Source organism: Eretmochelys imbricata, chromosome 26, assembly GCF_965152235.1.
Source record: "Eretmochelys imbricata isolate rEreImb1 chromosome 26, rEreImb1.hap1, whole genome shotgun sequence".
NCBI classification, from domain to species: Eukaryota; Metazoa; Chordata; order Testudines; family Cheloniidae; genus Eretmochelys; species Eretmochelys imbricata.
In genome coordinates this window covers 949215-973449 of record NC_135597.1, presented here as the reverse complement: position 1 = coordinate 973449, position 24235 = coordinate 949215, and the positions used below count along the sequence as shown (strand labels likewise).

At 43.0% G+C, this 24235-nt stretch overlaps 1 protein-coding gene across 1 annotated transcript in view; it reads right to left on the bottom strand.

The window, feature by feature from the left end:
- Nucleotides 1-24235, bottom strand: part of ZMAT4 (zinc finger matrin-type 4) — a 125406-nt gene that overhangs the window by 52665 nt on the left and 48506 nt on the right. Inside the window, exon 3 of the mRNA XM_077805897.1 lies at nt 10670-10826. Within this exon, the coding sequence (XP_077662023.1) occupies nt 10670-10826 (157 nt within the window). The remainder of the gene's footprint in view (nt 1-10669; nt 10827-24235) is intronic.

Sequence of the window (24235 nt, the reverse complement as noted above, 5' to 3'; positions counted from 1 at the left end):
ATCTTTCCTGAAATGTGGCACCCAGAGCTGGACACAATACTCCAACTGAGGCCTTATCAGCATGGAGTACAGCAGAAGAATTACTTCCATGTATAGCCTTAATTAAGTACTAAGTACACGCTGGCCCTGCCTGCAAGGAAGCAGGTGCAGTTTGGAAAACCTTCTGCTCCCCATTCACTGGAACTCCTCCTTACTGCATTGTGCAAAGTTCAGGTAAAAAGTACTCCCTGTACAAATTGCTCTGTCTACTTACTGTACTCACACACTATATATTCCACTAAAACCCTGATTATTCGTAGTATGTCCCAATCAAGGAGAATGGACTAAATGACACACAAGGCTAACCCAAAAGCAGAAGCCCATTCAGTTTTACACCATTTTGATGTTCGATGCTCTCCAGTGCAGAAGGTGGTGTGTGCACGTCTCAAAGATTCCAAGCTGTGTGGCTGTAAATTGCGGTGTCTGGGTGATTATTCCAATTCAGCCAAATCTTGGAGAGGTGTTTCATGCTTTCCCCACTTTAGCCCCATACACACACTGTATCAGGAGAGTTGTTAGTGACTGACTTTTTTTTTTTTTTTAAAAGGGGAGTGCAAGTCTAAAACCTTCACCCATAAAATTATCCTCTATAGACTTATAAGATGAAATCTTTTTATCCTTATCCTTATTTTTGACCGCTGGGATTATCCGCAATAACTGTAGAAGCATTTGGGCATCTGGCACTTTATAATAAAGAGTTATTACATATCGAGATCCAGGAGTTCGAGTTATGAGGTATATTGGACATGCTCCTTGCCTAGGCCCCAGCTATAAAGTTAAATATGTCGGCTCCTTTGGCCAGGTTTGTCCTTGTTTATATGTTAGCTGCTGCCTTGAGGGGACTGGGGTGGCATAAGTTCACATAGCTGGTGGTGTCCTCAGGATTTATGTCTGCTCCACACTAAAGAATTATGACTGGAGCATACTATTCCCTTTGCTGCTGTGTTAGCTAAATGGGAGAGAACTCCAGATTGCATGTCAGAGCCTGTCTCACAAACTCTTCCTTCACTGATTTGCAGCGCATGCCAGTCAAAACATAATTAATGGGGAGTGGGCATTAGTGGGACTCGAATTTAGGCCTTTGTCTTTTCCATGAAGTGATCTTAGTAGTTAGGGATAAAGCAGCAATCACGCTCCCTCAAGCCACCACGTATTCTGTGCTACCAAAGCCCATAATCTCCATGGTATTAAGAGTTTAGTGTGGAATGTTCTACTCATTCCAAGAGCCATTGGTTGCATCAGATGTGAAGGAAAAGTTGTGAAGCCCAAGGGATTTCCCTCTGAGCTGCATTTTTAATAGCGCTTTGTTTCTGTGTGAAGGGAGCATACTGAGCTACCAAACCAGAACTCCTCTCGCTCACTAGTGGTAGTGTTTTACCCTAGTCTGTGCTCACTTTGCATAGGTGTTCATGATTTCACCAGGTACATAGTGGTGAAGCATTAGTCCTTCTCTTAGTGATGCATTTGTAATGCAAAATCTATTTTTGTATTGTTGCGTCACTTAGACCTAGTTTACAACTACAGCTAGGCCTGAACTATTGCCATATTTAACCACTAATTAATGAAACACATCTCCTATCTATTGGAACTCAGGATCTTCCTGAACAGAAATAAATGACAGCTGACTTCACTCCAAATGGGAATTTATCTTTTTAACGTACAGTACCTTCTAGCCAGAAACAGGACAAAATGTCATTCCCACAGTAGCAACATGAAAATAATTAACCCTAGCAAAAACTTCCTTCCTTTGACTTTGGTTCTACCGGTGCAACGTGTTATGTAGCTTATAACAGTCTGTCTTGCATTGTTTTTTGGTATTGGAGGGGCGTGAGGCAACATTTACAGTTAAACACTTCAGCACACTGGTGATGGACAACTGTTTCACTTATTTCTTGTGTACAACGCTTTCTAATCACAGGACTACCTGCAAAGGCACTGAACTCCTCACCCTATCCAAGAGGAACTCAGGATAACAATACTAAGAAAGTAAGCACTCAGCTGCCCCATTACAAAAGGGAATTATGGAAATACAGTTTCCCTCAGAAAAGAAGAAATTCCACAGATAAGGTTGACACTGAGAGCCTGTCTTCACTAATCGCTCCGGTGCTGCCGTACCATGCCGACGGAAGAGCTTCTCCCCTTAGCGTAGTCAATCCACCTCCCGGAGAGGCGGTCGCTATGTCAACGGGAGAAGCTCTCCCATCAACATGGTGCTATCTGAGCGGGGGGGGTTAGGTTGGTTATAACTACGTTGCCCAGGGGTGTGGATTTTTCACATCCCTGACCAACGTAGTTATACCGCTATAGGTCTGTAGCGTAGGCTTGGCCTGACTTTATAGTCACAACCAAATTCTGAGAGTTATTTTTTTCCATCACTTTTAACAGATCTGAGACTGAAAACCTGAGTCAGGCACCAATGGAGTGAAATGCCAAGGAAATTCTGTTCACGGTGGTTCCTGATGGGAGCGGAGTGCAGATCACGGCATCTCTAAAAATATGGGTGCCTTTGACGTTTTGCTGCATAGTATCATTTCTTACCCAGAATGGCGACGCTAGGTCCTCTACTGCACACCAACCATCACCTGCGGAGCCACTGCTCCGGAGACATGGCACTTCCTCAAACGATGATTCATCACCCACTATCCTACTCTGCTGGTGCGCCATTTTCCACCTTCCTGAAATAGCAGGTCCCAGCACTGGAATAAATGAGGGCAGCAGCTATTATTTTACCCACAATTCTCTGTTTTATAATTTGCACTGATGACTGAATGCAAGTTGACAGAAGATGCCAGAAATGACTAGAGAAATTAATCAGTAGTGTTGGTGACATGAAGCCTCTGAGGGCACCAGCATAACACAGCAAAAATAGGAAAGGATCAGGAATAGGAAAGGATCAGAAATATTTCACCACAGTGATAAGACATCACTTTTTCCAGTAATAAAAAAGCTTATTGTCAAATCACTCCTCAATCTTCTAACTGCTCCAACTGGGAAATGATATAAGATCAGCATTTTGTTAACTCTGAGATGATAAAATTCAGAAATATAATATTTCTGAAATACATTGAAAACTGACCCAAATTTTCTGTGATACTGAGTACACAGGAAAACCAGAATATCAAGTAGCAGTTAGCTCTCAAATCCAGGATACAATATGAGTTTGTGCAGAGACGCAGAATACATTGAAATGTATCTGCATTATTCCCATGGTCAGACAGAAAGATTGCTGTGTAATGAGTAATTGTTATTTAAAGCTATCAAGAAAAGCATCTAGATTACCAGATAGGAGTACCAGGATAATCCTTCTTTGCTGATAAAGCTGCTATGGCAAAGAATATTATACATGTAAGTGTGCTCACTGCTTGAACTATATAGGGCATACATTAGTCAAAATTGAGAATTTATGTAACTTCACACTGATCCAGAAGATCCTTACTAATTCAATAGAGAGCTCAAACAAGTCTGGATCTAGCATGAAAATCCATGCAAAAGGACTAAACCTCTCTCGGCTGTATTAAACAGCAGCGAAGAAAACAAGCTGGGCCCTACCACTACCTCGTTCACAAGGAAAAGTACTCACACTCATACGTAAGTCAGATTCATAGGGTCAAGACGGGCAAGTACTTGGATGGGAGGAGTCCAGGAGGGGAGGGGAGGGAGGGCAAAAACAAAGACCAGAAGTGGGTGTTAGAATACAGTAGGTGCACTTTGCCCTCGGAGTCAGTGCAGACCCAAAAGGCCAGGTCCGGAGGACCTCTCTTTCAGAAAAGAAGTCAAACAGAGCTTCTGATCATTAAAGCTCCCAAGATAATTTTTGAAAGAGCAGGGGTATTACTTTGGTGTTCCAGCCAATGTTCACAACAGGTGATGAGGAACAGAACTTTGGTAGCAGAGCTGGTAGAAAAAAATTCAGATTTTGGTGAAATGGTACACACTTTCAATTCTATTTTTTTTTTTTTATAAATTGCCGCTGTTTTTCAACCAGCTCTAGAATCATCTCTCTGTAAATTTCCCCGACGTTTCGGCTGCACACATTAGTGTTCATTTTTGCCTCTAAACTTTGTTGTTGTTACTGAATGATTTAAACAGCTGCTACCTTCAATCCAGAGGTGGCTCCACATCTGAAGTGACTTATGTATAGCCAGATGTAGTTTATAAATTCTCTCATCTCTCAAGCATATCAACAATGCTAATTAAATTCTCATTATAGATATTTACATACAATGGTCCTATCAGTAGGACAAAAAGTAAAATTGCTTAATCTTAGCCCAAATGAAAAATTTTGGGGAAGTTTCATAATTTTTGGAGCATTTCTTAATGAGGGGACTATGAACAGTTTACCTGTTTGTGGAGATTTTGTATTTTTTTTTTGTCCTATAAATTAAAAAAAGACTTTCATGCTAAAAGTTCAGTCTTGCAGTACACCAGACTCCAGCATGGACAAGTGCACACAATACATCTGCATGTTAAAACAAAGAATTAGAACATTATGAATAGATTCATAGATTTTAAGGCATTGTGATCATCTAATCTGACCTCCTGTATAACACAGACCAAAGAATTATATACAGGTACTCCAGTACCGAACCCATTAACCTTTGTTTGAGTACAGCATATCTACCAGGCAGGCATCCAGTCGTGATGTGAAGACACCAAGGGTTGGAGAATCCACCACCTCCCTTGGTATTTTGTTCCTATAGTACATTTAGTAGAGATGGCCCATATAGCAGCAGATATTATTATGGTGTGCTCCAGGTGACTGCAAATGTTTTCATGTGTACATGCTGCACTGTGCATTGCCATCCCTGTAGTTCCTAACTTTGCAGACCAAAAGATTTCATCAATCTCATGGCTGGAGGGAAGAAGTTTAACGAGACAGTCTCTTTTAACCCCTCCATTTATATGCCTGTAAAGAACTTGCAATTTTTAAACTTGAGAGAGTTCTGTTCAGCACACTTTGATTTTCCATGTTTATATTCATCCCAGGATGAAAAGTCTAGTCACAGTGGGATGAAAGCGAAGGAGAAGCAACTGATGCATATAAACAAGTACGCTTACTGGTCTGAAGAGTGCTAATGTTGATGAATTTTTAAGGCTAAGCAGTTTTGGGCCTGGTTAATAGTTAGACGGGTGCCCAAAGGAGAATACTTGGTGTTTTAGACTTGCAAGAGCAATGGCTGTGCTCACCAATCTGGGGTCAGGGTGGCTGAGTCCCTACAACGCCAGCTGAAGTCAATGGGGCCTGCAGGTGCTCAACACCTGTAAAATTGTACCTATTATATCTCTTCTTAATAACATTATACTTTGAAAGGGTTTCTATTTGATGTTTCCCCCCAGGAATCAGTGACTGGGCTGTGCAGATATGTGCAGTTGTGGGGGTGGGGGACTTGGGTTTCATTCAATCGTTCTCATCTTCCCTCTTTGGTAGAGAGTCTAGTGCTGTGGCTCTCAACCCTTCCAGGCTACTGTACCCCTTTCAGGAGTCTGATTTCAAATTCCATCTCACTTAAAATACAAATCAGACACAAAAATACAAAAGTGAGCTTGCTATTACTGAAAACTTTCTTTCTTTCTCATTTTTACCATATAATTATAAAATACATCGATTCGAATATAAATATCGTACTTACATTTCAGTGTGATACTTCAGCCTGTTTTTCACTTGTGAGCCTTTTCTGAAGCCCAAGCCCCATGTAACTTTGTGGGGCCTCCTGTGGCATGGGGCCCCGGGCAATTGCCCTGCTTGCCACCCCCAATGACAACCCTGCACTTGCAATTCCCCCTAAACCTGGCCCGTGATCCACCTCGGGGCTGCAACCCCCAGGCTGAGAAACACTCATCTAGATGAGTTGAGTACCCCCGGAAGACCTCTGCATGCCCCCTGCGTAGACCCCTGGCTGAAAACCACTGGTCTAATGGACATATGCTCTGATTCAACCTGCAACCTGAGCTTTTTTGTTTAAAGAACGATCACTGCTTGAATTGTTACAAGCCAATGATTTACTTCTGAGTGGATTAAAATATCTATCCTATCCTAAAGGATGACCCAACACTCTCACAAATCTTGGGAGACAGGCCAGTCCTTGCCTACAGACAGCCCCGCAACCTGAAGCAAATACTCACCAACAACCACATACCACACAACAGAACCACTAACCCAGGAACTTATCCTTGCAACAAAGCCCGTTGCCAATTGTGCCCACATATCTATTCAGGGGACACCATCACAGGGCCTAATAACATCAGCCACACTATCAGAGGCTCGTTCACCTGCACATCCACCAATGTGATTTATGCCATCATGTGCCAGCAATGCCCCTCTGCCATGTACATTGGTCAAACTGGACAGTCTCTACGTAAAAGAATAAATGGACACAAATCAGATGTCAAGAATTATAACATTCATAAACCAGTCGGAGAACACTTCAATCTCTCTGGTCACGCAATCACAGACATGAAGGTCGCTATCTTAAAACAAAAAAACTTCAAATCCAGACTCCAGCGAGAAACTGCTGAATTGGAATTCATTTGCAAATTGGATACTATTAATTTAGGCTTAAATAGAGACTGGGAGTGGCTAAGTCATTATGCAAGGTAGCCTATTTCCTCTTGTTTTTTCCCAACCCCCCCCCCCCCGATGTTCTGGTTTAACTTGGATTTAAACTTGGAGAGTGGTCAGTTTGGATGAGCTATTACCAGCAGGAGAGTGAGTTTGTGTGTGTATGGGGGTGGGTTTTTGGAGGGGGGTGAGGGAGTGAGAGAACCTGGATTTGTGCAGGAAATGGCCTAACTTGATTATCATGCACATTGTGTAAAGGGTTGTCACTTTGGATGGGCTATCACCAGCAGGAGAGTGAATTTGTGTGGGGGGGTGGAGGGTGAGAAAACCTGGATTTGTGCTGGAAATGGCCTAACCTGATGATTACTTTAGATAAGCTATTACCAGCAGGACAGTGGGGTGGGAGGAGGTATTGTTTCATATTCTCTGTGTATATATAAAGTCTGCTGCAGTTTCCACGGTATGCATCCGATGAAGTGAGCTGTAGCTCACGAAAGCTCATGCTCAAATAAATTGGTTAGTCTCTAAGGTGCCACAAGTACTCCTTTTCTTTTTGCGAATACAGACTAACACGGCTGTTACTCTGAAACCTAAAATAATCCTACTATTAAATGCTCTTTTGCTTTCTATTTTCTTTCTCTCACAAAACACTTCAACTAAGATTTATCCCAAGATAGAATATATGGAAAAAGCCACTGGATCCTGGAGCATCCTCCAAGGCTGAGAGACACTCCTAAGTATCACTGAATAAAAGGGACCTACTGTCTAGAGAAAGGAGCAGAAAATAGGTGTCTGGAGCCAGTAATTCCACCATCAGAGTCAGAGGTAGCAGTTTCAATAGGAAGGTTGAGATGCCCGTAGGTTAAGTCTTCCTGCAACCACCTAAATCTTCCATAAAAATAGAGAAAAGTCTCTGGGGGGGCTCTTCCTGGAGCTGTTATAGGAAAACTCCAAGGCCAAGTCTCAGTTATGTATTTGTGCCCTAGAACTTGGGGCCACCCACTCCACAGAGCACACAGTTACCAGCAGATTTTTCTGTAAGCCTGCACTGAAATCACATTTGTTAATGCAATGTGAGTAATGCTTGGCAAATAGGCCTTGAGATGCTACTTCACATAACTGCCTCACTCACAGCTGTCTATACGTGACTCCTAGGACTCTTGAAAGCAGAATCTTTGAAGCAGCAGTCTGGAGTACGAGAGAGAGCCTCTGTTACGTGGAGCACAAAGGAGCTGATCTCCATTCCAGCAGAGAAATCTCAAAAGAAACTGGTTCTGCAGGGAGCCCACATAAAAGCTGTTTTTAAAGGGGAGTGCTTGAGAACTCCTGGAGAAGGATGGCCACTGCTGATTAATATATTCCTATTGCTTAGATTCATCAGATCAAGTATCAAGAAGACTTAATGAATACTTGAGTTATTCTTTCCTAGTGATTACTACAACTGAAGAGCTCATTACACAGAGAGATATGCAGCCAGGGGTGCGGATGTAGTCCAGACTCAGCTCACTTGATTCAGATTAACAAAATTAAATGAAAACACAAAGTGAAATCAGGGCTCTTTACAGTGCTGCTTGAGACAGTGTTGTGGGTAATGTTTTCTCTTTACACAGGAGAGGTGCAGCATGGACAATACCACTGCAAGTTTCCACTACACAACCTCTGACCCCATTCTGGTAAGGTACTGTCAGTCTGGAGAAGTAACATCAGTCTCCATGTCCATTCAGTCCTTGACTAGTTAATTTATGGTGTGGGGGTTTCAGGTTTTTAAATACGAACATATCGTTCATTAGGAACTGAAAAGACATCATGATTAGGCAGTTGGTGAGCTGAGACCATAGTCTATCATGCTGACCAATATTGTCACGTTGTTTCCTTCTCCTCATCGGTCTCCAGCTGTTGTTTCTTGTCTTATGCATCAGTTGGAAGTTCTTTGGGGCAAGGGCCATCTTTTTGTTCTGTGTTTGTAGAGTGCCTAGCGCAACGGGGACCTGGTCCATGACAAGGACTCCTAGGTGCTACTGTAATACAAATAATGAACAACAACAACTAATTTCACATTGGCCAGAAAACAGCTTATGGATTTGAACAGTTGACCTACATGTGAAGCACTCACATGGCTCAGAGAACAGATATTCACTCATTTATTTGAGGCTTGAGCCAAAGCTCATTGAGCTCAATGGGCTTTGTATCCAGCCCTTCAGGCTTACATCCTGGAGAACAAACCTGTGGAAGCTTGGAAAGTTCAAATATTTTCCCTACGAAGGCGTTTGATCTTTAAAAAGAAATTCTCACAGTCTAAAATATAAACAAAGGTATTCTTTCCACTGGTGCCTTTCTTAGCGTTACCCATAATTTGAGTCAAACTGCGATGCATGTCCTGAGGACAAAGGCCTGATACTGGCCTTCCAAGCAAGAAAGCAACTTTAAATCGAGTCATTATGCCATCTCATATCAGTTCTCTTAGCATTGGTAAGGGGTTAGAAGTCGTGGCACCCAAAGCTTGGGCAGAAACATAACAAGGTTGCAAATAACTTCCATGCCCAGTCTGAGTTCCCATATTCGGGTCCCAAACTACTCGGCAAAATTTTCAAAAGCACTTAAGTTACTTAGGAGCCTAAGTCCTATTGAAAAGGAATTGGACTTAGTCTCTGGAGCCACTTAGGTGCTTTTGAAATTTTTACCCATAGTGTCTTCTGACAGAAAGCTGCACCAGTTGGTCACCAAATGCCCACTGTATCTATTATATTTCTGTAATTTAATTGATGATGACCCGTAATGACTCCCTTCAGGAAGATATTCTTTAGTTAAAACAATGAGTAAGCCATAGTTTAAAAGTGATTCCCTGCTATTCCCCCAGGTAAAAGGAGTGACCATTCTTAAGCACAACAAGGAAGAGGATAAAAGACAAGTGCTATTTTATACTTCACCATCTACAGTCTGTAAAGCAAGAAAAATCTTATTTAATTATACCTAGGATTTACATCCGACCCATTAGATAGGGATATAAAATGCACAGCTAAATTTAAATTCCTTTCTAAAGGAACTGCTGCTGGTAGTAACAGTGAAATACATGACAGGTTTCAGAGTAGCAGCCGTGTTAGTCTGTATTTGCAAAAAGAAAAGGAGTACTTGCGGCACCTTAGAGACTAACCAATTTATCTGAGCATAAGCTTTCGTGAGCTACAGCTCACTTCACTGAATACATCCGATGAAGTGAGCTGTAGCTCACGAAAGCTTATGCTCAAATAAATTGGTTAGTCTCTAAGGTGCCACTAGTACTCCTTTTCTTTTAGTGAAATACATTGCACCTATCTCTAAGATTACAGCTCAATGTTAATGCCCGTTTAGTATCCAGTATCCTCTGTCCGGATTGAATAGCAGTGGAAGTTCAGGTTCAAAGATTGTTAGAAGTTGAAAGGATTTTATGGATAGGAAAACAACAAGATGGCTAAATGATCTGATTCCAACATTTGTCTTTTCTGAATGTAAAAGTGAATGAGCCTGCATTATTGGAATCGCTGCAGAGAATGGCATGAATGCCATGTAGGCAAAAATCAAGAGGCCAGTGATCCAAAATGTTTTAAAGTCTAGATTTTCCTCTACAGTGAGAGCCGATTATATTCTGCTGTGTGCAGTAACTACAAGGGGTTAAACATATTAGCTGAGTTGACAAATAATTTCTGATAATGAAAGTGAATCTTGTCATTGGTTATGCATGCCTGGAGGAGACATTGTCTTCCAACGTGCAGACGATTTGCAGAAACATGGAAGCAGAGATAACACTAATATAAGGGCCAATGGTGTCTGATAAACTACTAATCTACGTGAACCAGACAGGCAATAATGGCATCAGCAGGTTTTTTTAAAAGGTTATTATGACAGCAAGAAAAATGAATAGCTGCTTCTGCTGATCTTTATTCGTTAGCTATCTCTTTACGTTCTCAATCGGCAGAGTCATTCGAGCTGCAGTGCACCCCAATCCTGCTTTGGTGCAGTGAATAGTCATAAAGCTGAATGGACAGCAGGTTCTGCTTCCTAATATCTCCTCATATTCATGGTCTCTGGACCTACCTGTGGCCTTTAGTGCTGGCTGTTCACCTAGCAACAGTTTTAACCTTTTGGCATGGATTTTGCCTTGGTAATGTGACTCGGCCACCACTGCCGAGGTGAAGGACATGTTACAGAGCGTGCAGCATTTGTTCTTGTCCACTGAGTCAGCGTCACTGCCCTGGATGGAGACAAAAGAAACAGAGATGTCAAGTAAAACTGGACAGACCTTTGCAGAGAAAGGGAAGAGCGAAATCCAGTTCTGTGATGTCACTGCAAAGCCACAACCACCCCAGAAATCCAGAGGGACTTTTCCCTTCCTTCGTTATCTGAAACGCACCCCCGTTTGCGGCCCAAGCATTAATTCTGCTTAATGAATTACTCCCCACTTCTGATGCTCCCTACCCCCGAGTGTTCCTGGAATGGATGACAGCACATCGCCTGCTTTAATACGAGTCCCAGTAGGCATGAGGCCTTGGATGCCCAAGGAGACCGTGGTATTACATGGTATATAAAACCATTCAGGCAACCGCTTAGCAGGCTCAAATGGTGGCTCAAAAAGGACGTGGATAGAATCTGTTCATCACCTCAGCCCTATCCAACCGTGGCCTCAAAGAAAGGCGACGTTGACAATTAAGTACATGCTCCGATGCCAGTTGCTTTGGGGCTCTCCCCATTGCTCCTTTGCTGTGGTAAGTCTCACGGGGTGTAACTCGCTCCCTGCCAGTTATCAGGTCTCCTTCCCCCGCATACTTTCAAATGACCCCTCAAGAGGTTCCCTTTGTTGCTGGCCCCGTATTTGCTTTCACTGGCTATGGGGGACTGGGAAATAAGACAGATGGGTTGTTATAACAGAAGTTGCTTACTGGTCAAAGGGGCAGTCTCTTTTATAATGATTTTTAAAATGTGCCAAGGAGCAGCTAGAATGGGACAGGCCCCTCTTTAGAGGATGGGGGCAGAAAAACCAATCAGGCTAGGGGTTTCACCAGAGCCAAGCCACCACATTCCAATGGGATTCGGGCACTTCACTCCTGCAGGCACCTCTGGAAATCACAGCCTAAATGTTTAGATTATTGCCCCCCTTTCTTTGGTGTGCTAGAGCCTGGGGCTGGGTGTAGGGGCACTAAAGGGGTTCCATTTAGCACCCCTTGCCTTTCTCCTTGCAGGGGGAGAGCTGCTGCAGACAGGAGAAGAATGCCTGCAGGAAGGCTGAGTGCTCTTCCCCCAGGCTCCTTTTGCTGATGGTTCCTTCTTTAGCCTGTGTTTATGAAGACTCTCTCCTGCCAGGTTTCAGAGTAACAGCCGTGTTAGTCTGTATTCGCAAAAAGAAAAGGAGTACTTGTGGCACCTTAGAGACTAACCAATTTATTTGAGCATAAGCTTTGCTGTAGCCACAAGTACTCCTTTTCTCTCTCCTGCCAGTGGCTCGGCTTGGTTTCTGCCCAGCCTCCCCAGCAATGCACAGAGCCCCTCGGATCATCTGCTGGAAAATCACTAGAAGGTTCATTGTAATTTTAAATCTCCTCTGTTTTAATGCTGTGGCATACCGTGCCAAGCATTTCAGGCACAGGCCAGAGAGGGGATGGGGAAAAGACGGCTTTATAAATAAAGGTGTCAGAGTAGCAGCCGTGTTAGTCTGTATTCGCAAAAAGAAAAGGAGGACTTGTGGCACCTTAGAGACTAACCAATTTATTTGAGCATAAGTTTTGCTGTAGCTCTCGAAAGCTTATGCTCCAATAAACCGGTTCGTCTCTAAGGTGCCACAAGTCCTCCTGTTCTTTTTATAAATAAAATGACTACTGAACAATCAGATGGATGGCCGGCCACGTCTGCAGCAGTGGGTCTGCCAGGCAAAAGCACTGCCAGGCAAAGCAACACCTGGTAACTCTCATTACATTCTATACGTACCAGAGATCAGACAGGGCCTTCAATTATTAATCAGAGATTAGTAAATTGATAATTCAGGCTGGACTAAAAGTGAAGCCTTCTGTAGGGCCCCTACTGGACAGGCTAGAGCTAGGACCGTTTCCTTAACTAACCCAATGCTGGGAATAATATCGGAGATGCTCCAGAACAATTTCTCTGCTCTTTCCAGGTGCACAAAGGCAAACTCTTAGTTATCAACAGATGGGGAAATTCAGGAACTAGGATCTAGCTACGCGAGTCCCTCCACCCCCATTCCCAATAGACCATGTAGAGCCTGAGTTAGTGGCCGAACACATTCCATTCCTGGGGTTTGGGTTATTGGTCACTCAAAAACAACAACACACACACTTCCTTGGCCATTTCCCTTCCAAAATCCCCAGTGCGCCTTAGTGCAAAGAATCATTTGCACCCTCTTCAGATCCTTGCTGAATCTAACTGACTGCACCATTGGCCAGCATCGCACGACACAGCACTAGCTCCCCTGACTCGTCCCGGAGAGCTCTGTTCAGTACATGAGCCATGGGCAACAAGCCCAGCAGGCCCATACAGCACTTATATTTTAAAAGGTGCTTTGGGGAGGTGCCAGGGCCTAGTCAGGGGTTCACAGACTGGCCTCATTTGTCCTCCAGCATCTCAGTTTTTTTAAAGAAATCTCTCATCTTGTGGCTGCAAAGAAACCCACACTAACGTGATCAGAGTGGGACCAATGCAGTGACGCCTGCTCAAGTTCACAGAGAGCCAGAAAAAACAGCTCTGAGTCACAAACTGCCCCATTCATCTCAATGGGGGCTAACTCAGATGCTCAATGATGATACTTTAAATGCCAACACTGATAACTATTTCACTGCTCAAAAGTCTAAGATTGAAGAGGAAGGATCATGTTATGAGGGACAATGGTTCTCCTGGCTTGTTGTGTGCTTGGAAAATATTAAATAATAATGTGGCATGATGAAGAAACATTTATAGTCCACTACTAATTGTGTCTGGGAATTTTGAGCTCCCATTCTGGTTGGCATTTGCAGAGAGAATTCCTGCAAAGAGTGTTGGACCATCCCCAGCATTTCATCTGTTGACAAGTACTGTAGAACCAGACTCGTATCTTCCAGCAATTACCTACTACCAGCTGCTAACAAGATAAACCTGAAGGCAAGACCAGCCTAATGGCACCTACTAAAGACTGGAATAACTGCAACAAAGCTTGCCCAGCAGGCCAACTACCAGCCAGGAAAAATCTGCTACTTTCTGCTTCTTCCCTTGTGGAAGGCGAACTTTTGAACTCTGCCTTGTGACTACTCAGATATGAAAAAGGATAACCACAAAGAGATGGGCTTTTTGCATGTGGTATGAAAAACATGCCTAGTAAACTGATGCTGCCAGAGACTCTTCTTCTAATACAGTGGGTTCTCAAACTGTGATCGGCTGCTCTGCCTGGAGGGGCCGGGGTGGTGGTGTCTATGGAACGAAACATATTTGTGCAAGAGTGATGCCTTGTGAGTGCTGTGGCAACAACCACGTGAGTCTGACACCCAGACTAAAAGTCACTTGCTCTTGCATAGGAGGTCCCCGTGCGTGCACAGCATTTCCATTATTTTTTCCAGAGTTGATAATCTCTGTATTTTCATGAAATTGGGGAACAACAGATTCAGGTAAATGACTGTTTCAGACAAGCAGAAGACTCCATCAGGTTGGGGGATATATTTTCTAACGGATGGAGAATTATTCTGCTACGCATCCAGAGGACTACTGCAGCCCTCAGGTCCTAAGAGCTGCACAGGACCCTGGGCTGTATGAAATAAGAGCACGTTGGAAGTGCGGTGGATCCTGGCTGCCGATTATCTGGTGTAGAGATCATCTCTGAAGTAATGCTCTACACTGGTGTAACTGGCCAGTGTCACTCAACGTACAGAAGCCATGCTGCCCCTTGGATGGAACGCCAGAGCTGAAAGATGTGTATAACTGCAGCTCCCCGCAATGGGCTCACCCACAAACAATATGAGTACCAATATACTGCTCCACAGGGGTGAATGCTCCACAAGTTACTGCTAATGATCTATAATCACTTCTGATTCAGCTCACTCTGTCCCTCTCAACCTACAGATGCAAGCTGTGTTTCCATGGCCAGCAGCCATGCAAATAACATTTTTGCTAAATTGAGCCCTTTAAAACAGAAATGTGCTTCTGGCCACCTTTTAGAATACAAGTGATAATTTCTCCCAGGAATGTGATTTTTTTTCAGTGTGCTCTTTAAAAATAAATAAATAAATACCCCCCCCCCCCCACACACACACACACACACATCACAGTGAAATGCACACATGTGCTGGGCCCCTACTGCTCTGAGCCAGTAAAGGTCTGTAGGACAAGGGCATCCAGAAGGCCTAATTTGTATTTCATGAATAATTAGGAAGCCACATCAAGAAGATTTGAGAGATTATAAACATGCATTGTAAATACAAACTGCTGAAATTCCTGCAGGACACAGAGACAATCTAACCTTGCTGGAGATCCCCGTCCATTCGCTGCATTCAGCGCTCCTCTTTCCTTATATTCCTCGTCCCCCAAGAGTTTCCCCCTGCCCCAGCCATGTGCCCCTTACAGCTGCAGCCAGTGCCCCTGGCCTTGATTATGGAAGCGTCCCTACAACAGAATAGCCTAATGGGGGACAACGCCAGGTCCGAAGCAAACATTGAAAAAAACTGCTTTAGTTTCTGTTGCCGGAGCGTTGCTCCTTTTACACTCCCCAAGGTGTCTCATCCCACTGTGCCTGAGGTGAGAGGAATAAGCAGTGTGGTGATGCACACAGCAGCTCTTAGTGCTGGGTGCAGACCATCTAGCAGGGAGCAGACCACTCTGATTGGAGAGGAAAGGTACCAGAGGCAAACGGCTGCTCTGAAGGACAGCAAGCAGCAGGCCCTACAAGAGAGGGATGAGCCAGCCTTGGGTACGCGGGGTGTGGAGTGGCAAACTGATATGCTGGAGGATGAGAGGGACAGGCTTCAGTTCCGGGTGACTGAGAGGAAGGGAGCTCGGGGAAGAGAGAGAGCGAGCAAGCCGTTTTTCTTGGACAGCAGCCTGAGGAATGGAGAGCCAGAGAGGCCGTCAGAAAAGCAGACTGGCAAGGGGTGATGGAAGAAATAAAGGTTCTAAAGGGGCATGAAGTGGGAACCCAGATGATGCCTGCCGGGAGGTGGGCACCCAGATGATGAGCACTGGGCAAACAAGGACAGTGTGGTGGGTAGCTTCATCTCCTTCTCAAGGTGCATGGAAGATGGCCAGCCCTGGGGAGGGGGAGAGAAAAAATAGTACTCCCTCAGCTAGAACTTGCCCTGGAGCGACCAAGGCTTTTTTTGGTGAGAGGAGTGTAACAGGGAGGCTTGCTCCTTGAGAGCTGATTAGTGTTTGCTGAGTTCCAGTTATCGCCAATACTTTTGTGCTGATTATACAGTGTCTCCATTATACTTTCAGAATTCTTCTGTAACACTGTACTTTGAAGGATTGTAGTTTCTTTGCTTCAATGTCCATGTTTCACCGCCATAATTTAACATAGCTCAAATGTAAATTTAAGAGTCAGAATTTAGTCTTCAGTTTTGTGTCCCTTCTAATCAAAAATGTATACTTCCAAAATGTCTCTTTCACGCTCTCTGTTCTGGTTCTGATTTCAGCACCCAATCTTCCATCATGATGCTTCTTAAGAAGCAATAATTTCTCACTTGCTGTACAGCTATGTGGTTCACTGGAATCTTGCATACCACCGTAGTTTTGTCTTGTCCACATTCAACATGAGAGGATATATAATCTCCACTAACTTCATCAGGCCTTCTTCTGAATCAGCTGACAACAGTGTCATCTGCATAGTGAATGTTATTCCCCTATTTTCCATTCATCTTAATATAGTCTTCTGTTTCTTCGATTAATCACTCACTATAAATGTTGAATAAAGTGACATTATACAACCTTATCTCACTTCTCTCTTGATCTCTATTAGATTTTCATTTTCATCTCCCATTATAATCACCTTCTGATTGCAGAATAATTGTTTTTTCACTTGGAGTTTGTATCCACCAGTCCCTACAGATCTTAATATATTAAGCAATTTGTAATTGTGGATTCTGGCAAATGCTTTTTGAAGTCAATGAACAGAAATATATTGTTTTCCTCATTTCAATTGATCTTTCTAATATGAGCTTCAAGTTCATAATGGTATTTATTTTGCCCTTTCTATGTTTGAAGCTATATTGTTTTTCGCTTATTTTCTTATCAGTCTTTCCGGGTAGTCAGTCTTGAACAACTTGCAAAAATATCGGAGAGTCATGCAATACCAGGCTGATTATGAATTGTAAAGACTGCAGAAGTGTTCTTTTTTGGGGGATTTGGATAGTGTGGGGTTGTAAAATATTCTCGCAAATCTCCTGTCTCAAACATATTCTTCATTACCTCTAACAGGGCTTTCAAGCCTTCATCCTCTATGCTTTTTAACAATTCAGCCAGTATTCAAACACAATCTACCACTTTTCTATTCGGAAGTCACTGCTGCCTTGATTTCTTTATCCATTATTGGCAGGTTTACTTGACCGATCTCTAAATTGAGATTTTTCAGGCCTACCACCATATAGTTCCTTGATATATTCTCCCTATCGTTCATTCTTGTCTTTAGGATCCATCAAACATTGCCCATTTTTGTCCTTAAGTGTTGTATCGATCACCTTTTTTCTGTAATTAAAAGTTTCTTACCTCACTTGTTCCTTCTCTTTAGTCAATTGTTCAATGTCTTTACATTTCTCATTCAACCATTCGAACTTTGCTAATCTGCATTTTTTCTTTATCATTCTATTTAGTCTTCAATGTTCTTCTCTTTCCATTATTGATCTTTGTGCTTTTATTTTCCTTCTTTTGTCCATCAGAGCAATAATTTCATCTGGTATCCAAGGGGGTTTTCTTAGCTAGTAACTTCTTCCCACACATTTATCTGCAGCTTCTCTGATAGCATCTTTCAGATGTACTCAAGTCACTGGGTCTTTGTTTTCATGAATGATATGCAACACTTCTTCTTGGTAATGACTTTGTATCTCCTGATTCCTCAGAGCTTCAAGGTTCCAACCTAGATAATGTTTAGCTTTCCGTACGTTTTTTCAGGTTGATATTCAGTCTCATCAATACCAATCTATAATCTGATCCACAATTTGCACTTGGCATAACCTTAACCTTCCTAACCCCATTTCTATAACTATGGTTGATTGTGATAGATTCTCTTCAAGATGAATATTGCAAATAATGAGGTCATCTTTCTCACAAAATTCCATTAATCTTTCTCCTCTGTCATTTGTTCCACTAAAACCAAATGTGCCAACTGTCACAGATATCCTACCCCTTCCTACTTTTGTGTTCCAGTCTCCCATAAGAATTACCACTCTGTCTTTTTTTCCCCCATCACTCATTTCCATTGCTTTTTCTATGTTTTCACAGAATTGTTGGCCATCATCATCAGAATCTGCAGTTCTTGCAGCATACACTTCAATATCATCTTTTGGATGTGCTTTTATCATAATCATCATTACTGTTCGATAGATTCACTTATTCGATCCTTCCAGCTACAGTCCTACTTACTATAATTACCATTCCTTTCCTACTTTGCCATCCACCTGCACTAATAACTCTGTATTCTTTGCCACTCGTAATGCTTATGACAAAGTCATCTTGACCTCTCCAGAACATCTCACTCACTTAGTCCCATTATTCAGATGTCTAGCCTTTGCATTTCTCTACATATATTGGCTAGCTTCCCAGGTTAAGCCAAGCCCTTCGCTTTCCACCTGGCGACCCCTGCAGTCACCAAATTTCACACATCTGGCCATGAGGGGCACCAGCTGGTGCTGAGGGCCAGTCAGATTGCATGGCAATTGAGGAATACTCGCATTCCTCAATGCCATACAGACTTTAGGGCGCTGTGAATGTTTACCATTATAAAACAATTACATAATCATCTGTGCCAAGAATCTTTTGCTTATATACAGTGAGAATTAAGCATTTAACAGTTCCCAAACATCCATCTCTATCCATATGGTTTCTTATTCAGGCACTGACCACCAGGATCTCTCTCAACACCTATTTTTATTTTTTCATCCTACGGTTCTGAGCAGGCTGCACCTGAAGCCTCCACAGAGAGCGTGTCCTGACTTGTATTATGGCTGCATCACTTTTCAGGTGCAGTACCCGCCTACTCTCATTTTTCAGTCTCTCAATTGATATTTCACACTATTTGTCTTCGGTGTATTTAAAGAAGACAGTAGGTTTAACAGCAGGGAGCAGAGCCAATACCATGTAAGTTGAGGGTAGGGAATAATTGTCCATCACTACTGGTGAATGGGTGGAGAAAAAAGTTCCCAAACAACCCAAAGGCTAAACTTCGCTCACACAACCAATTTGGCAGATACTTAAGAACAAACACACACTTTCATAGCTATTCGGTTTGCTGTCAACAATTTACAAACAGGGCTGCATTTGTCGTATTAGTCATAACGAATATTTGAGTCAGCACCATAAGGAAACGTGAGGAGTGCATTTAGAGCTATACACAGTTGGCCAGATTTTCAGAAAAGCTCAGCATGCTGGGTTGGCTGCTCATTTAAATGCCTAAATAGGATCAGAACTCTATTGAAAATCTGGCCCTGTTTGGAGCAAGAACTTTCCAACAGCCAGGGAATCTGCCTCTTTCTTTTGTTTATCCCACCTGAAATCAGTGGAAAGCCATTATTTAAACTGCACTTCTCTTCCAGCTACCCTGTGTTCCTGCGAGTATGCATGCACAGCTGTTCACAGTGAAGTCATAACAAAACAGGGTGCCCAGAATCAAGCCATATACAAACCTGGATTCTTTCACCCCATGAATCATTAGGCAATGCTGCCAGTGCAGTAATATGTTAGGAGACGTGTGCCAAGCTCTCCAGACACCTCATGAGCTTAGGTCTCTCTTGCACTAAGTGGCATTTTTATTCCCTGTGATTATACAGAAACTGAACATGAACAGATACTTTGACAAAAACTAATGGTTGCTATCTAGATCACTGAAATGTTGGGCGCCAAGACAAGAGCAGTTCAAACACACGAAGTGGGACAGAGGCAGATAAATAAGGCTGCTTGACAATAAAAGATCTGAACGAGGCATGAAATATACTAAAGCCACTTATTAGTATTCCTAAAGAAAACAACGTTGCTTGACTGTGATCTGCATTGACTATAATGTAATCTTTTCATTTATTTAAAATGAAGACTGTCTGATTAGAATTTGGAAGACTTACAGCTTTAGCCTGCTCCTGGAGGCAACTTGACCGATTGCCCCCTAGAATATGCAGTTTTCCAAATGTGTGTATGTGTATTTATTGTCTAGGCTCATTCACTCTGCAAACTGGTCCAGTTTGGCCCCCAACCCACAGTAAATATCCCTCTAGCAGTGAGCCATCTGGAGACAGCATTGTGCACTTCTTTACCCTACTGTTCCTTCAGCGGATGGTACATACCCACCATTGACAAGAGTTTCACTTATGAGCTGCAGTGAAACAGTCTGGATTTTAGCAATTGCTGTCCTGGGGAGTGTGTTGGATGGGTTCATTAAAAAGGAGGAAGGTTTCCACCACTGTCCTTATCTTCTTTTATTAGAGAACTCCTAATATAGCAGCACAGTCAAGGTGGTGACCAAGGTCCCGCTGCCTGCCCTACTTTCAAACCCATTCCAACATTGCCAAAGAAAAGCCCAACAATAGCATTTAATTTGGATGCACCATCACTCTTCTTGTATGCAAAAATAAGGGATAGCCAGTCCCCACAACTAAACTCTTGGCTTCCTTTATGCTGTGGAGTGTAATCATTATAGAACTACATGGAAGTGTTTATTATCCCCAAATTTTAAACTTACAGTGTGATATTCACACCGGTGCAGAGGGCCAGAGCAAGACACATACACCATTCTAGTTCCAGTTCAATCTGTGGGTTGAATGAGATTTAACTGGTGTATTAGCCTTGTGCTGATCATTTGAATAGGGGTGATTTTTATCGAAATTGCTCCTTTATATGCAGAAAAAGCCATTTGTGGCTTCAAGCGTTGACTACTCTTGGGAGGGTGGGAAGCGGGGAGAGAGGAGAGGTTTTCAAAGGCTTAAGGGGCAGTTAGAAGCCAACTGAAAATCAGTGGGAGTTGCGTTCCTAATTCGCCTTTGTGACTTTGAAAATCTCCTCCTTATATACTGTCTAAGGAATACAAAGCCCACATTTGTTAACTGCATCAAGCCACTGCATTAAATAATTTTAATGGAGGGTGAAATTAAGGAAAAGAAAAATGCAGGCTGAATATCTGGAAATATTGGGGGCTGCAGATTAGTCTTCCACGGAAAGTGGCAGAAGTCCAATTGTTTTTGATATTTAATACTATCGGGGACAGCCCTGCAGGAGGATACATTACAGCAACAGCAGCCAAATAAGATTTTTCCATCTCCAATCTAGATGATCTTGTGCTGCTCCAAGGGGCACAGACTGGAACAGCATTAACAGAAGAAAGAGTGACTGCAGCATTCAATAAGAGAGTTATTTTTAAGTTGCGATGTTCCCACTGGGTGTAGTTCTCTTGCCTGGCAGAAATATTTACTGCTGCCAGTACACCACAATGACCCATTAATAGTATTGTTAAAGGCATGAGAATGTGCAGAGTTTATTAATTAACCTAAATAGGGATCCCAGTGCTTTTCAAAAGGGTTTAATGGGAGACCTCTCCATTTCTGTCCCAGCCAGCATGCCCCTCCACACAACACATCTTGCTAGACTAGCTTCTAGCTCACTTCTTGTCAAGCAAAGCGTGACCAAAATATAAATCAGTCATTTTCAAGAGCCATGCAGTTCTGTTCTATCCAGACCTACTGGCATTATGCACTGATTAAATTCAGATGATTAATTCCTCCTTGCAATATCTTTGCCATGCAGTGCTGGTGGTTTTGCTAGAATATTTAAGTTTGTGTTGTAGGGAAACTCGGGATGTTGGACACCTACTGTAAATGACTACGTTTCCACCTACAGCCAGTAAGCCAGCAGCATGTGCATTTTGTCACAACCAGCTACAACAGCAAAAAAGCAGGTCCATTTTCAACACTAGAAACGTTCACTGTCCATCCAGACACTTGTGGATCAGGTAAGAGGAACGACAGCAGCAGGGAACAGCAATGTGTTTGTGCAGCTCACACCTAGTCCATCTATCAGCTTCCTTTTCATCACAAAGAGTCATTGGGAAAGGGACTATGTCCACACTACAGCCCTTACTGGGGCACAGCTGTACCGCTGCAGCTCCGCGGCTGGAAGGTCTCCTGTGCGGCCGCTCTGTGCCGACAAGAGTGCGCTCTCCTGTCGGCATAATTAAACCACCACCTCTGCCGGGCGGTAGCTATATCAGCGGGCGAGCATCTCCCTCCTGCAGGTTTCGGAGGAGCAGCCATGTTGGTCTGTATCCGCAAAAAGAACAGGAGGACTTGTGGCACCGTAGAGACTAACCAATTTATTTGAGCATAAGCTTTCGTGAGCTCCAGCTCACTTCATCACTTCACTTTAATTAATCTAAATCAGTTGTAGCCCCTAGGGGAAATCCCACAGAAGTATATTTTCTACTCTGAGTGCAATTCACACTTCTGTTAAGTGGGATTCAAGATATTTTACATGTATTCGAAGAGGAATTACTTGAAAGTCAAGTGCACAGTGAAAAATGCTCAGAATTCATTGATCATCAGTGGCTGCAATAGATAAAGAACCACCCCTTGAGCTCTTGTCTGACAACCTTATACACTGAGGCGTTTATGAACTTGGGTCTGTGTGCATGTGTGTCTGCCCTATGCTTTAAGTTGTTTGCAGTGTTGTTGTAGGCGTGTTGGTCCCAGCATATTAGAGACAAGGTTGGGGAGGGAATATCTTTTATTGGACCAACTTCTGTTGGTGAAAGAGAAGCTTTTGAGCCACACAGAGCTTCAGGTCTGGAGAAGGTACTCAAAGTGTCACAGCTAAATATGAGGTGGAAAAGATAGTTTAGCACAAGTAGTTAACACATTCTAAAGGACCAAAAGTGGTCCATTAACACCTCTGCAGTCACAGGACCAAAAAAAGGGGGCTTAGTGTGTTACAGATTGTTGTAATAAACCATAAATCCAGTATCTTTATTAAGACCACAATTTTTAGCTTCTAGCGAAGTTATGAATTTAAGTTTCCAGGCTCGTCTTTTCATGGCGTTGTGCCATTTTCCTTTGAGGATGAGGTCTGAGAGATAAGATATGGAGTAAATGTTCTGTGAAAAGTGTTTGCCCAGGGGTGATATGGTGTCCAATAAAAGATAGTACCTGGCCGAGCTTGCCTCTGTGCTTCAGTGACATTGTTTCATTTCAACCCGCTTTCACGAATGGCATGGAGTTTAAAAAACCACCTCAAACTGTAGGCATCTAACTTACACTGTATTCACAACGTCAGCGCTTTCTTTTTCATGGATTCTCAGATCACAAACTTTTTTTTTTTTTTTTAAACTGGCCACTAAAGTTTTTGGTTGAGAGTTTCAAAGCCTACTGGGGAATTCAGTCACACAGCTCCCATTAATTTCAAATGGGAGTTGCATAGCTAAATCCCTAGTTGGCTTTGAAAGTCTCAACATCCATGCATAATGCAAACACACCTTCCCTGTTAATTTCCTCTATCCATTTTTCTTATGTTTATAATGCTAATAAGCACCAGCAGTAGGGGAAATGTTTTGGCTAAAGCATTATTAATTAAATATACAAGTCTGCAGCATTTTGTCAGTAGCATTGCCTTCTTTATTTCCTCCATAAGGGTAAATTCCCTGCACAAAAAAAGTGTCCAGATGCTCAGAGCCTTGCTCTAACCCTGAGGGATAATTATTCCTTTTGTCACTTTGTCAGGAGATGGTTGTGTGTGTAAACAGATGGGCTAGACGGACCTGATCCAGGTTCCTTTCACCATTGGTTCAGTGACATGAAGATGATATGCTGGAGGGTAGGAATAGGATACAGAGGGACCTAGACAAATTAGAGGATTGGGCCAAAAGAAATCTGATGAGGTTCAACAAGGACAAGTGCAGAGTCCTGCACTTAGGACGGAAGAATCCAATGCACCGCTACAGACTAGGGACCGAATGGCTCGGCAGCAGTTCTGCAGAAAAGGACCTAGGGGTTACAGTGGACGAGAAGCTGGATATGAGTCAGCAGTGTGCCCTTGTTGCCAAGAAGGCCAATGGCATTTTGGGATGTATAAGTAGGGGCACAGCGAGCAGATCGAGGGACGTAATCGTCCCCCTCTATTCGACATTGGTGAGGCTTCATCTGGAGTACTGTGTCCAGTTTGGGGCCCCACACTACAAGAAGGATGTGGATAAATTGGAGAGAGTCCAGCAAAGGGCAACAAAAATGATTAGGGGTACTCCTTTTCTTTTTGTGGATACAGACTAACACGACTGCTACTCTGAAACCTATGATAGGATTGTGTATCCAACTGGTAAAATAACATTCCTTGTATATCAAGACAACCTGGACAAATGCTATGAATAAGCCAGTCTGGGATTTTGGCAACGTTCCAATGGACTGCCTTGCCAGAGGCTGGGTTTAGGAAGGAATGCAGGCCAGGGGAGTTTAGGTG